A 14,812-nucleotide genomic window follows, 5' to 3' on the forward strand; every position below is an offset into this window, starting at 1 on the left:
TTGTAACTAGATTCCGTTGCTAATGCACGTAAAAAAAATGTGCCCATGGGCACATTTTCTTAAACCACCTGCAATGAGTGTTTTCTTCTGAATGATACCATTGCAGGCTGACTAACTCCACAGGGTATTTAATACCAGGCCTATCTTCACTTTTAGCAAGGATTCTCTCTTTGAATGAGACCAACTGGTGCATATACCTTTCTGGGCAAATGTTCCTTATGTACTTAAAAAGTATACCTTTTGTAAAGATGAGTTGTCTTTAAATAAAAACCTCCTTGAATTTGATCAGTGCTGATTGCAACATGGTCCTTATTCACGAGTCGGCCAAATTGAATTGAAAGTTAGGTAAAATCTTAATTTTTGGAACTTGGGAAGAGAAATGAAAGTAACTTTAATTAAAAATTTGTAAATAATTAAACATTGCCTAATGTTTAAAGCCACATATATATTAAAAAAAAATGACAGTAAAATAAGACTGCATTGTGCCTGCATAAATAGTCATCCCATTCAACACTTTAGCAATTAATGAAATACATTCAGGGAACTGGACAAATATAGCCAACTCGTGAATAAGGCCTGTTTTGTTTTAAAGTCAACCCAAAGAAAAGAATGCACTGATCCAAGCCATGACCAGCACCCATGCCAACCCACTCCTCACTCTCCTGCCGTCGCTTGTGACTTTCGGGTGTTCTGAAGTTACAGAAGACTCTGTGAAGGATTCTGAGGGATCAGCCATCTTCCACAAGTAGGTTTTGATGGTGCGCGCTGGAACCGATGAGTTAAAGTAGCCGTCTTGGGTGGCTTCATGCATGCTGAATGGTACCTCACTATCTCCCCTGATAAAAAACGAAGTACATACAACATGATATACTGGTGTACATGGTGGATAAAAACAAGGAGATATCCTCTGGTAGGGTTGGATCTCCTCTTTAAAATGACACCCTGATCATGTCCTTACATTCACAGTTGACTGAGCACATGGAGCAGTGACAAATTTTACGAAAGGGTCTATTTAGAGAATTGCGCCAGGACTACCCTGCTAAGTCCAACAGAGTCGTACCAGAGTTTCGGGTTCAATCCACTGTGCCTTATTTTCAGTTGTCTGCTGAATCCAACGGTATCCAACTTGGCATTATAATGCGGTTCAGCTGCCTGCTGAATCCAACATTTTGCATCAAGAATGTACACTTGTAAGGGGTTTACTGCTCAATCCAACAGGCTCCATCTGGTAAATGGTATCGTTGGATCCTGTTGGATTCAGCAGGGTTACATGTAGGGTTAAAAAAGTGTACATCGTGTCTCATACCTGTTGAGGAGTACAGTTACCAGTGTGCCATCTGGACGTTTGAATGCAATCGAGTTCAGCTGGCTGGCATTATTAGCGGAGCTGTGCAGCCCAATACGCACTGATCCTGCCGGAACAAATTTACTGTGGGCAAAAACATGCAGATTTGGCTGATTCAAATATGTTCGTGACGTTGATTGATAAACATCATTTAAATTGCAATTTACATGTAAATCAAATGAATTTATATTTAATCACTAATTTAAATAATTTTTTTTTGTAAAAATCTTATTTTTGGCAAAATTAATTGATTGAGGGTCATCGTATTCAAACACCCCTACATGTGAGTCATCAGCATCGGCTCATCGTCGGTTTTGTAAATTACACAAAATCATTGTTTTGATTAAGGTCAAGATCTGAATTTAAAAGTTTTCTTTTAAATTCAGAATTTTAGTTACAGCACAATCACGTTTGCTTTAAGCATTCCTTGATCTGTAATAGTATAACGTCAATGCCGGGCCACGGGCAGAGGGTGCCAGCACGGACTCGCGATGCAACCGTATTGTCGGGATCCCTGCTGCTTGGCCAGGATCACCCGTTGGCGGCCCCCTCCATTGAGGAAACCCTAGACTCCAGAGGGGACCCCAAAAGAAGACCCCAGAGGAGACCCCAGAGGAGACCCCAGACTAGGAGACCCCAGACTAGGAGACCCCAAAGGAGACTCCAAAGGAAACCCCAGAGGAGACCCAAAAGGAGACCCCAGAGGGGACCCAAGAGGAGACCCCAAAGGAGACCCCAGAGGAGAACCCAGAGGTGACCCCAGAGGAGACCCCAAAGGAGACCCTAGAGGAGAACCCAGAGGTTACCCCAGAGGAAACCCCAAAGGAGACCCCAGAGGAGACACCAGAGGTTACCCCAGAGGTGACCCCGGTGGAGGCGCCGCCTTGTTCAGGGATGAACATGGGTCCTCGGAGGAGGCGGTGTAAGGCCTGTGCCGGACGGTTGGCAGAGGGCACCAGCACAGTATCATGGTGCAGCGGTAGCGTCGGAACCATGTTGGATGACTCGAAGTTGGAATTTTCCAGAGTTTTGGGGAGCCAGTTAGGCCTACATGCTAGGTCCCATAGGGAATTGCCCCACGCTGTACACAGCGGCGTAAACACTCCGTTCCACTCAGAATGTTGTCGGGCTGTGATGTTGATGCAGCAAGGGCGGGGCTTTGTTTTGGGATGCTACGGGATGGTTTTACCAGTAAGCCCAGTGCAAAGTCCCACGGGGTATTGCCCCGCACTATGACTATGCACAGTGGCGCAACAGACACTCTGTTTCATTTGGAATACTGCCGAGTTGCACCTGTTGATGCAGCAGGGGTTACCGGGCTTGATCGTTCGGAGAAACCCCGCTTCTTCTGCACCAACACAAGTACCAGGGCCAACGACGGGAACAGCCCCTTAACACAAGCATTCATATGACGCACTTTCCTTTCGGAACGGCTCCGTTCTGCGCACGTCTGCGCATGTGCCTGATGTGCCTGATGTGTGGTCCTGCGCATGTGCCTGATGTGTGGTCCCCTGTGGATCGGCTCCTCAGTGCACAAGTCAATGGAGCAAAGCCGTTGCATGGAGTTGCTCCGCATGGAAGTCAATGGAGCGGAGCTGGCGCAGTTGCTCAGCACGGGAGTCTATGGAACAGATCCGGTGGAGCCGATGGAGTTGCTTTGCATGCATGGAGTCAATGGAGCAGAGCCGATGGTGTTGATCTGCACAAGAGTCTATGGAGTGGAGTCAGTGGAGCCAACAGAGCTGCTCCGCGCGGGAACCTGTGGAGTAGGCGCAGTTGCTCTGCACACGAGTGAATAGAGGAAACCCCAAAGGAGAACCCAGAGGAGACTCCAGAAGGGACCCCAAAAGAGACTCAAGAGGAGACCCAAGAGGAGACTCCAAAGGAGAACCCAGAGGAGAATCCAGAGGAGACACCAAAGGAGAACCCAGAGGAGACCCCAGAGGAGACCCCAAAGGAGAACCTAGAGGAAACCCAAGAGGTGACCCCAGCAGAGGGGCCGCCCTGTTCGGGGATGAACAAAGGTCCTCGGAGGGGGCGGTGTAACATCGGTGCCAGGCCGCCAGCAGAGGGCGCCAGTGCAGAGTCACGGTGCAACTGTAGCATCAGGACCCCTGCTGCTTGGCCAGGGAGACCCATTGGCGGTCTTCGCTGACTCAGTAGTGTGGTGTTTTTGTATCGTGTCTTGGTTGTGAAGCATAAAAAGAGAGCCTCGTGTAAGAAAGTGGAAAGAATAAATGGCCTCGAGCCCCGAAACCCTGAAGAATAGTGTCTGTGGTTTCCTTCGTCTGGCATGTGACAACCCAGGATCCGGTCGACGTTACAATAGTCTTATTTCAAACATTTTTCAATACAAATTTAGATTGAGACATATTAAAAGTGCAAAGCCTGATTCCTGTTCTCCACCTTTATTAAATTATTATGAGAACAACCAAGAGATCCAAACGTTATTAAATTATTATTATTGGAAACAAACAAAATGCACGAAAATGCCTTCTATTGATGGATTTAGCAGAGATTTGTCCTACTGAAGTTGTACCTGAAATGGCCCATGTGGTAGAACATTGGCTGTTTGTAGAATGCGTCATTCTCAGCATCCACTATGATGGGGCAGTCCACTTCATTCTTGGCCCAGTTGGGTCCACCTTGCATGTTCAGAGCTATATTCCAGTCGACCCAACCAGATACAAAGTGGTTCAAGTCCTGATGGTCAAAATCACATTTCCTGTGTCTTGTTTATTCACTTACAATTGAATGAATATGGCTACATGGTCATTGTACATGTACAAAATGTACCCACAATTTAGCCTGAAATTAGAGTAAATGACATCAACAGATTTGTTGCCCCTTTTCCTTAACCTACATGTAGTCATGGTAAAAGTGCTAGGAAATATGTCTGCAGACATAATGATCATGGGTCAGCCTTCTTGAATGTCTGAACGCTTACCCATTTAAAGCATTTACAAAATTAAATGCAAATGCGTTACTAATTCAGTGCAAAGTGATTTCGTTGCTGCAATGCGGTGAATGTCAGAAGGAAACTAGAGTTGTAAAGACTTTACCTGGATAATGTCATAGCTGTAGGCCTCTCCTCGCTCCCAGCTTCCAAGGATAACCGGCTCAGCATTGGCCTGGTATCCCTCGCAAGCCTCGGTGGCCAATATAAACTGGTCTGGGTAATGTTCAATGATTTTATCCAGCTGGTCGTAGTCGGCCCCTGGCCAGTTATCCTGATACCAATGTAGTGCTATACCGGATGTGTATGCCTTAGTCTCTGTATCATTCAAAACCTGTAATTATGTAAAGTAAAAAAGCTATCTGTGAGTCCTGTTATACCTTTCGTTAATTACATCTAAGATGTTTGGGGTTCTATCAAACATCTTTAAAACCTACATGTACCAGTACATGTACCGATACATGTACCGTGTTGTATTAGCTTGAGTGTTCATTCACTGTAACAGTTAAGATTTCAGTCTATATTTCTGCTTGCAGACAAGCTTACAGACAAGCTTGCGGACAGGCTTGCGGACAGGCTTGTGGACAGGCTTGCGGACAGGCTTTCGGACAGGCTTTCGGACAGGCTTTCGGACAGGCTTTCGGACAGGCTTGCGGACAGGCTTGCGGACAGGCTGGCGGACAAGCTGGCGGACAAGCTGGCGGACAAGCTGGCGGACAAGCTGGCCGACAAGCTGGCGGACAAGCTGGCCAACAAGCTGGCCGACAAGCTGGCCGACAAGCTGGCCGACAAGCTGGCCGACAAGCTGGCCGACAAGCTGGCCGACAAGCTGGCCGACAAGCTGGCCGACAAGCTGGCCGACAAGCTGGCCGACAAGCTGGCCGACAAGCTGGCCGACAAGCTGGCCGACAAGCTGGCCGACAAGCTGGCCGACAAGCTGGCCGACAAGCTGGCCGACAAGCTGGCCGACAAGCTGGCCGACAAGCTGGCCGACAAGCTGGCCGACAAGCTGGCCGACAAGCTGGCCGACAAGCTGGCCGACAAGCTGGCCGACAAGCTGGCCGACAAGCTGGCCGACAAGATTGCCGACAAGATTTCGGACAAGCTTGCACCAACAAGCTTGCAGCAAGCTTGCAAGGTACCAAAAATGCAAATTAGGCAAGCTTGTCTGCAAGCTTTGCGGCAAGCTTGCAGTAGGCTTTCGGTGACTGCAAGCTTGCAAGGAACCGATGATTGTACAATGCTTGTCGCAAGCTTGCCTGCTAACCTGCGGCAAGCTAACCTGCAGCTAACCTGATTTACAAGCTAACCTGATTCACTTTTCCCTTTTTGCCAGGTGTATGCATGAAAAGCTTGCCGCAAGCTAAATTTTCTGTAAGGGCCAGTCCCTACATGTACCGTATGTTCAGCGACCCCATTCATATGTAACCCTAACCCTATACCCTAGGGGAACACTGGGAACATAGGAAATAGGGACTGGGGAACATAAGGACTGGGGAACTTACATGACATAAGCACTGGGGGGGGGGGGATACCGGTAGGGACTGGGGAACATCTTGTAACCTACCGTTTCAGTGTCTTCAAATATCCCAGGTAGGTTGTCGTCATGCGACATGAGCTTGATGTGTCCATAGCCGTTCTCATGCAGGGCAGGTCCCAGATCCATCTTGATGAAGTCCCTCATTCTAGGTGGCTGCATGGCCATGCACTGCCAACTGTAGAAGGGAATCAGACCGGCCGTGGGCTCGTTCTGTACAGTCAGGCCCCACATCGGTATATTTAGCTTGTCGTAAGCTTTGAGAAATCTGTTAAGATCATTTGAAAATTAAATGGAATACTGTACGTTCACATACCGGTACATTGTTCCAGCAGGCTCGAGTGATGAGCAATATAAGTATTTTCGCGTAAAAGGTAGACACAAAAATGCTCAAAGTGAACTTACATGTAAAACACAATCCTGTCTCACAAACTGTGTCAAAATACATATTGGCGTAGGACGCGACTTCGGGAGCACTTCCCAGGATAACAAGCATACCTCTCTTACGCTGTTTTCCAGCAGGTGCACTTGCATGAGATCTGTGCGTGCCAGGAATTTTTCTGGGTTGCAACACCGAAGTTCCCAAGATGTGATTTTATTCATGTTGATGATAGCAAACTCATCGCCACTGCATTAGGGCAATACATTTTGTACAATCTAAATCCAGTTTTGGTCTATGGGCTCTGTGTGCCAACAAAAGAGGGCGCGTTTTTACATACAAACATGTACATCTCTTTTGAGAGCTCCGTGGATGGAACACACAGCATGTGCACACTGTACTGTACTGTACTGGTTTGCGCACGAAGTACGCACAACTTCCTGAATGTGCAAAAGCTACAGCCATGCACCCCGTCTCCGCATGAGTGTCAGGCATTGTCAGCGTGCGAATACATGTACGTTCAAATTTATATATATGAATTTAACTTGCGATGGTCTCCCGGACTAAACCCTGCACCAATAAGTTTGGATCATTCGAAATATGCAGTGGATGGATCGGGAAGGTCAACTCTCCTTTTCTGGGTGTTGATGGGGTATTTGTGCACGGAGCCAGATAGGCTTACAGCAATTTTGAACCATGCCTCCTAAGGCTGGAAAGACCACACGGGTCTACGGGAAGTGGCTGCAGCCGCTTCTATTGGGGCGTGTGTAATTTCCTGCCACAACCGAGTCATTCAGACATGGCCTGTAACCAGGTACATTGTATATACATTGTAAGGCGTACTTTGCAAGGAGTCCCTCAGCCATGAACAAATCTGCAAAATAGGCCTACATACCTGATGAAATAGTTGGCCCATGTCTTGTAGTACTTTTGGCCAGGTTTGCCGATAAGAAAGCCTTGATTGAACCCATTGTGCATCATGCCGTTGGTCTTCATCCAGGCCGGGGCAGACCAAGGGCTGGCAAACAGACGGATGTCCCACTCACTCATGGCTTTGGCTCGCTTGATCACTGGGATCTTCAAGGCAAAGAAATTCAACAATTATCCTTTGTTTCTCGTGTCTGGCCATTCTTCATGTTATTACATTCAACAAGCATTCAACAACAGTTTTATGTTCATGAGTGGTTTATTAACAGAGGTACACATGTATGTCAAGTTTTCTCTCACATTGCAGCTTTTATACTGAATTAAACTTGGACCAATCACAGCCAAGCTTGTGAAGCCTGTGGAATCCAGCAGAAACTTACAGCTATCACAGTTGGTCTTTTATTTATTGGTGCATTGTGAGTTTGCAACCAAATGTACAACCAAAGTTCAGTGTGATGTGCACAAGTTACGCATGACACACAAGTTAGGGAGGTGTTATTACCCATAGAGGAAACACAATTTTGTCACAAGTTGTGAATTTGGTTTGACTAAAGTTTGCTTCAGGGTTACCGTGCCCTTGAAAACAGCCCTACAGATTTTGAAATTTATAGAGAGTCATTGATGCCATACATGTATGTGACATTTACTGTGCTTTATTGGTCTTGCTGTTTGTACCTGTACATGTATGAAGTGTGCATGGGAAGACATTACCTTCAAATCAAAATCTTCAGATACCAGTGTAAAGTTGACAAGACCAAAGTCACCATCGTAATCATCGTAGCTGTATTCGGACAGGGAGAAATCACAGCTGTGGATGGGCACACGACCCATGTTGTATTCAATGCCTGTGCAAATGAAACAAGATGCACATAGGACAATTGTCAATGACACTATGGGTTACGTGAACAAGTACACCCCCACCCTCCCCCCCCAGCCCCATCCCCCCCCCCCCCCCCCCCCCCCCCCACCCCCCCATCCCCCACCCCCCCCCACCCCCCACCCCGGTAAGGGAGAGTTAGGAAGAGTTTGGGAGACCAGTGGGAGAGACATTCAAACGCATGCACATAGGACAATTGTCAATAACACATAGGACAATTGGACATAGGACAGATGCACAATTGTCAATGACACATAGGACAATTGCACATAGGACAGATGCACATAGGACAATTGTCAATGACACTGGGTTACGTGAACAAGTCGATCACTCGTGAACGAGCATGGTCATCTACCAAGCAGGCTTCAATTTGGGTCCCTGCGGACCTTTGAGTGGCTGATAAGTCTTATCTTTGAACCACATCTGCGGCTGCGTACATTGTACATGTACATGTACACGGCAGGAAGTCCTGAGGTAACAGGATGTCTTTGGAGCTGGGTTCTTTTTGCTCTTTTCTGAGGGACCGCTTTTTCCTCCTGCTGTTGTGCCTGTTCAAAGTGTTCTATCCCTTCATACAGTAACTTCCTCCAGGAAAGTCGCTCCAGTGCAAGTATCTCCGAAGTGTTGACATCAATGTAACATTTGTTGAGGCTAGCTTTCATGGTGTCCTTGAAGCGTTTCCTCTGTCCTCCTTGAACGGAGCCCCTCTCGAAGCTGACGAAAGAGCACTTGTTTTGGGAGGCGAAAGTCTAACATCCTGAGTATGTGGCCCTTCCATCTCAGTTGGTTACGGGTAACCATGGCTTTGATGCTCGTGCTGTTGGCTTCCTCCAGAACGCTGATGTTGGTGCATCTCTCTTCCTATTTTATGATACACATGTACCTCTCCAAAACCTTCAGATGGCGTCTGTACATAGTCCAGGTCTCCGAGCCATAGAGTAGTGTTGGGTGGACTCTATACTGCCTTGTAGACAAGGATCTCAGTTTTCGTGCAGAGGTCTCATTCATCAAACTTAAGGCTGTTTTCCTCAGCCAACCGAAGGCACTGCCATCAGACTGGAGGCGGTGTTGGATTTCCACCATGTCTGCTTTCAATGAAAGGTGGCTTCCCAGGTATGAGAAATGCTCCACGTTGTCAAGGAGTTCTCTGTTGATTTGGATGGAAGGAGCATCAGGCACATCATTGGGAGCAGGTTGCTGGAAGATCTTGGTCTTCTTGAGATTGAGGCTCCGACCAAGCCTTTGGCATCCTTCTGCAAAGACGTTCAGGATAGCCTGAAGCTTCTCCGTGGAGGTGGCCATAACAGCATTGTCATCTGCATACTGGAGTTCCATGAGGGAAGTTGTCACCGTTTTCTCTTGGACTTTAGTAGGCTGAGGTTGAACAGCTTTCCATCTGTCTGGTAGACAATATCAACTGTGCTGGGGAGCTTGTTCTTCACAAGATGGGTGAAAGCAGCAGTGAAAATGGAGAAACAGGTACATGTAAGAGCGATGACACATCCCTTCTTGACACCGGTCTTCTCCTCAAAGGCTTCGGTCTCACTGGCGTCCATCAGCCGTATTTTTCTTAGTTTACTGTTGAATTGTGGGCTCGGATACTGGTTTGGTGGTGTTCTGTTTTTTACTTTTTTTAGTTTAATATTTATTAGTTTAAAATTTCTTCGAGCCTCTGCAGTAGCAGGCAACATTTTTTCAAGCCTTAACAGAATTTCTTCAAGCCTCGACAGTTGCAGGCTAAATTAATTTTCTTGTCCTCACCAAAGTTTGGTAAGATTGTGTAATTTAGAACTCTTATCACAAAAGTGTTATACATACATGAACCGGTGCGTAAGCGAATGCAGTTTGTCCTGTCCACTGCGCTGTCAAAACTTGTAAAAAGGCACCCTCTCCTGTTTGCGCAGCCCATAGACTATTTAGAGATTTAGGGGAATATCACTTGAAAACTAAATTGGTTCATCAGTTACTTAAGTTTTTGATAGTCGGTTCCCAGCCTTGTGCACTGATGTGTTCACAGTACTGTACCTTGAATGGAGAAGTAAGACCTGAGTAGGTGATCCTGAACCTTGCTTGATACATTCAAGATGTTCATAGCCGCTGAGTCTGTGAAGGCTCCTCCAAACCCTAAGATGGTCTGATATACTACAGAGGAATTCACCGTGAACAGTTCTGCACCCTCTGACATGTCTGAAATGAAACACAAGAGAACATTGATTAACTTCTACCACAAAAAAATAATTGTTTTTTAATCTTATAAGAAATTTAAAGGATTGTTAATTATTTCATTTGGCAAAATGGAATATAAGAATATTTCAAAACATAGGCCTACATGTATTGTGAGATAAGCTACTGAATTTGTTTTTCTACGAATCCCTTTCAGTAAGTAAGTCTGTTCAATTGGTTGGGGCTTTTTGAAATATTCCTTAAACTGTTAAAACCATTTGGTTTAATTTGGAATGCATTACTATATACTCATATTTCTGCAGATCAAGTCCTGGGCCAAATTTCATGGCGCTACTAAACACATGATTTTCTGCTATAGAACATTTGTCTATTTATATTTCATTGAGACAGTAAGCAAGAAGTTCCTTAAATAAGTTACGTATGTACATGTACAATGTACATGTTTATACATGTATACATAGAGCACTGTGGTCCAGTGGTTACGGTGTTCGACTCACGTGCGGCCGTGGTACATGGGTTCAAACCCTGACGGGAAACAAGGTGCTTGTGTTCTTGGGCAAGACGCTTTACTACAATTGCCTCTCTCCACCCAGGAGTATAAATGGGTACCTGTGAAGGTAGAGACCAGAATGCGCTGATCTCGAGCTGCTGCAGAAACTGGTCTCATGGCCTGATGAACAGGGGTAATAATTGTGAAGTACTTTGAGACCTTTGGTATAAAGTGCTATACAAGCACTACATATTACATGTATTATTATTATTATTATATATACTATCTCCATGCATGCGCAACCATTAACACATCCAAGCCATAAACATGATAAATTAGTGATGCGGGTTGGCACAATTTTCTGTTAAACATACCGTAGTAACTATTCTGCTATACGATGTACCACTGTATACCCTCCTGCTACTTTAAACAGTCACACAGACTACAGTCCAAATTCACTGCTTTACATATTACATTGTGTATACTTTTAAAAAAGGCTAGTCACAGTCAGATCATGTAAACCAAGCAAGCACTGTGACTAGTCAAACTGGATCAACAGACAAAGCAGGCAAGTTAGTACAGCTGTTTTATCACTCACCAGGAGTCAAAGCATAACTGTGTATCAAGTTACTTACACATAGTCCCAGCCAGTCCATCCTCAGGTATAGGCTGGGAATTCTTAACTGTTACTCGGTCACTTGATTGATTTTGACTGACACTGACAGCGCGATAAAATTGGACCCTCTTCCTCATCCATGTGTCATATATCGGGAGTCAGATTGGCACAGCGGTACTTTCCTCGCCTTCCACCGCTGTGACCCGGGTTCGAATCCCGCCTGGGCCAATATGTGGATTGGGTTTTCAGTCCCTGCCTGATTCCGTGGGGTTTCGCAGAATATTCTTCTGGGCGTTTCCTCCCACCTCTAAAACTGTACAATGTAACTTCTTCTCATTGTCTCCTCTCCACAGGTTTTCTCAAGCTACAGTGCCTAGGGCGCTTTTGAGGAATCCTTGGTTTCATTACCAGAAATGATTAATAATAATAATACATGTAATATCACAAGTCATCCAGTCTTAGTCAACTGACAAGCTACAGTCAAATGAATTGTGATCAAGGCATTCTTTTGTCGCTGTTCATCCCATTACCATGGCTACATGTACATGTACATGTACATTATGATTTGAATTGTGACTGACTTGGGATGCGACTTGAACATGACTCTCATATGATTTAATACTGTCGTGGAAACCCTTCTTTTTTTAACTCTTACCTGCTGTGTTGTTATCCATGGCGAGGATCGTCTTTGTGAAGCGGTCACCATCTTTGCTGGAGCTGTACTCGATGACCTCATCTGGTTTCAATTCAGCATGTCTCTCCACCGTGTCACAGTAGTTAGCAGAGCATTCGCATACAAACGAACTGTTGCCATCAAAATACTTTTTCTTGCAGGGTTTATCCTCTGCGTCTACCAAAAACAAGAGAATTGTATAGAATAAGAGAACATTGATATTCAAGTCAGAAAACGAGGTTTTGAAAAAAAAATATCTCTGGATGAACTCGAACCCCCTAAAAAAATATAAGACATGGCAAGCCTTGTAAAACTGAGTGACCCCAGCATCACAAAATTTCATTTAACCCTCCTTTGGGCTTTTGTGCGCCAACAAACGAGGGCGCGTTTTTACCACCTTTAGAGCTCCGTGGACAGGACATCCGCATGCGCGTACCGCTACTGTACTGGTTTGCGCGCGAAGAGCGAACAACTTCCTGAGGGTGCCTTAGCCACAGCATCTTCATGTGGGTGTCATGCGTCGTCAGCGCGCAAATACGTTCAAATTTAACTTACGATGGTATCCCAGAGCAGACTTATTCCCCCAATAACTTTGAATCATTCGAAATATGCAGTGGATGAACCGAGAACCAGTCTCCGCTAACTCTCCTTTTCTGGCCGTTGAAGGAGCACTTGTGCTCGGAGCCCATACTTCATTGTACTTATACTGTTACTATACATCTGTACGTAACCATCACAAACTGTCCAAAAACCTACATGTATCCCCTAATGTACATGTATGCAAATAGCTTTTGTACAGGCTGATGGTCACCAACTATCAGAAACCTCTACAGAATGCTCTGTTATTTGCAAAGCCTGTTGAAGGTGTTTGATGTACAGTACATACATGTAGGTTGACCATTACTGCTGGTATACTGCTTGTGCAGCAGCCATGTTAACCTATCCAACATGAGGCCAGTTTATGGACCTGTTAAAAACATAGATTTTGACATTACATACATGTACAATGTACATGTAGGATTACTCTCTACAGACTGTCATTGAGAGAGGGAGGTTCGGTTTAGGATGGCTAATTTTCACCGGAAGTCTGTTCATGCATGTGGCCCACACTCTGGGCTTGATTTTGGGGGTAATCCTATACAACAGCACTACCTGGCTCTCCTCACCAGTCTACATGTACAGTACATGTGCAATGTACCATTGTGGGGCGCTGTGGTCCAATGGTTACGGTGTTCGATTTGTGTGCCGTGGTACATGAGTTCGAATCCTGACCGTGGGAACATGGTGCTTGTGCTCTTAAGCAAGGCACTTTACCATTATTGCTTCGTCCGTCGGATGGGACGTAAAGCCGTAGATCCCGTGTGTTGTGTTTGCACACGTTAAAGAACCCAGTAACACTTATCTCTAAGAGAAGGGGTTTGCCCCGGTGTTTCTGGCAGTGGCTGCAATATGCGCCGCAGCACCTTGTACACCCTTATAAGGTGCTGTAATGGGTCTCATATTTGTCATATACTTTATTTACCTGTCTTTAAAGGGAATGTACAACATTTGCTTTTGCTGCAATTTTCAGAAATAAATGGATTTGGAGGATAAGTATGTTATAGAAAATATTGTTAAACTGACTTAATTCACGTTTTGGGCTTGTAGATGCTGGAAAAACCAAGAAAATCTATCATCTTATAGTCTGGTTCCCTGACCCCACTTAAGATGAAACGGAGCAATTAATACACTTTGGGGAATTTTAAGGTCAGAGAATAAGTCTAGCAAGCTTGAACCCCTTCACAGGTGTGTAATCAATTGCAAGGAAAAGTCAGAATAACTAAATATGAAAAAGTAGGAACAGTTTTTGAAAAAAAGCCAGTTTTCTCCAACGCTGGTCGGCCGACTAGTGTTGAAAAAATGCAGGTTTTCTTGAATATACATGTATCAGCACACCAGGAGCCCCAACTTTACAGGATGCTTTAGACTGTCATTCCGTAACAATCCAGTAAGATATTTTGTGATAATTTGATTATTTCGTTTTTTGAAGTTTGCAAATGTTGTATCTTCCCTTTAACAATAGACATAATTTCCAGCGCCTTGAGTACCTAATTGTTGGTAGATACGTGCGCTATATAAGACTCCGTTATTATAATAATATTATTATTATAATCATGAGTGACAGTCAGTGGTTCTGGTGATTACTGTGTAAACACCTCCTACATGTAAGTGGTTATCTCGCACTTGGCGTAGTAAACTGACTGGTTCCAGTGATTACTCAAACACCTCGTAAGTTAGTGTACATGTACATGTAGGTACAAATATGTGATACAACCCAAAAAAATGAGTCACAAGTCGCCAGAGCTAGTTTTGAGTAATGAACCTACCGTACATTAACAGAATCCTACACAATGAAAATCAACATTGGAACAGTCAACCTTTCTAAACCCACATAACATCTGCATTATTAAAGATGTCAAAAGGAGTGAAAAATTAAACGAAAAGCAATTTATGTGCTTCATACTGCATGCAAAAACTTATTCAAACAAATATGACTTTAAGACTCATTTCGTGGGAACTGGTCACAAATACATTGTAGAACACCCTCTGTGACCAGCAAAAACTTACCTGCAATGCACCAGGGCAGTTGGAGAACTAATAAAGCAAGGGCGACAACCTTCATTGTGACAGAAACTTTAGTTGCAAAATTTATCATTTCCCTTTTCTAGTAAATGTTGTTACAGTTACAGAACTCTCAACATTATGCAAAGGGGCTGCTCTGCTGAATGAGCGAGCATTAGAGCTGGCCTGTATCGAACGATATGCATATTTTTAGGTTGCTACTCCAG

General features: G+C 44.9%; 2 protein-coding genes across 2 annotated transcripts in view; one reads left to right on the top strand and one right to left on the bottom strand.

Annotated features, from left to right (window-relative positions):
• The window catches only part of LOC119718911, a 43,159-nt gene that overhangs the window by 14,919 nt on the left and 13,428 nt on the right, over positions 1-14,812 (top strand). The window lies entirely within an intron of this gene.
• On the bottom strand, positions 538-14,756 carry LOC119718913 (lysosomal acid glucosylceramidase-like). Its single transcript, XM_038188344.1, has 10 exons — positions 14,592-14,756; positions 11,967-12,161; positions 10,047-10,208; positions 7,856-7,989; positions 7,113-7,294; positions 5,869-6,106; positions 4,408-4,635; positions 3,885-4,048; positions 1,307-1,429; positions 538-836 (listed from the first exon to the last, which is right to left on the bottom strand). Exons 1-10 carry the CDS (start codon positions 14,677-14,679, stop codon positions 593-595), a joined length of 1,758 nt encoding a protein of 585 aa, XP_038044272.1. The 5' UTR covers positions 14,680-14,756; the 3' UTR covers positions 538-592.

The sequence above is a fragment of the Patiria miniata genome, unplaced genomic scaffold, assembly GCF_015706575.1.
Source record: "Patiria miniata isolate m_02_andy unplaced genomic scaffold, ASM1570657v1 HiC_scaffold_7, whole genome shotgun sequence".
Classification (NCBI taxonomy): domain Eukaryota; kingdom Metazoa; phylum Echinodermata; class Asteroidea; order Valvatida; family Asterinidae; genus Patiria; species Patiria miniata.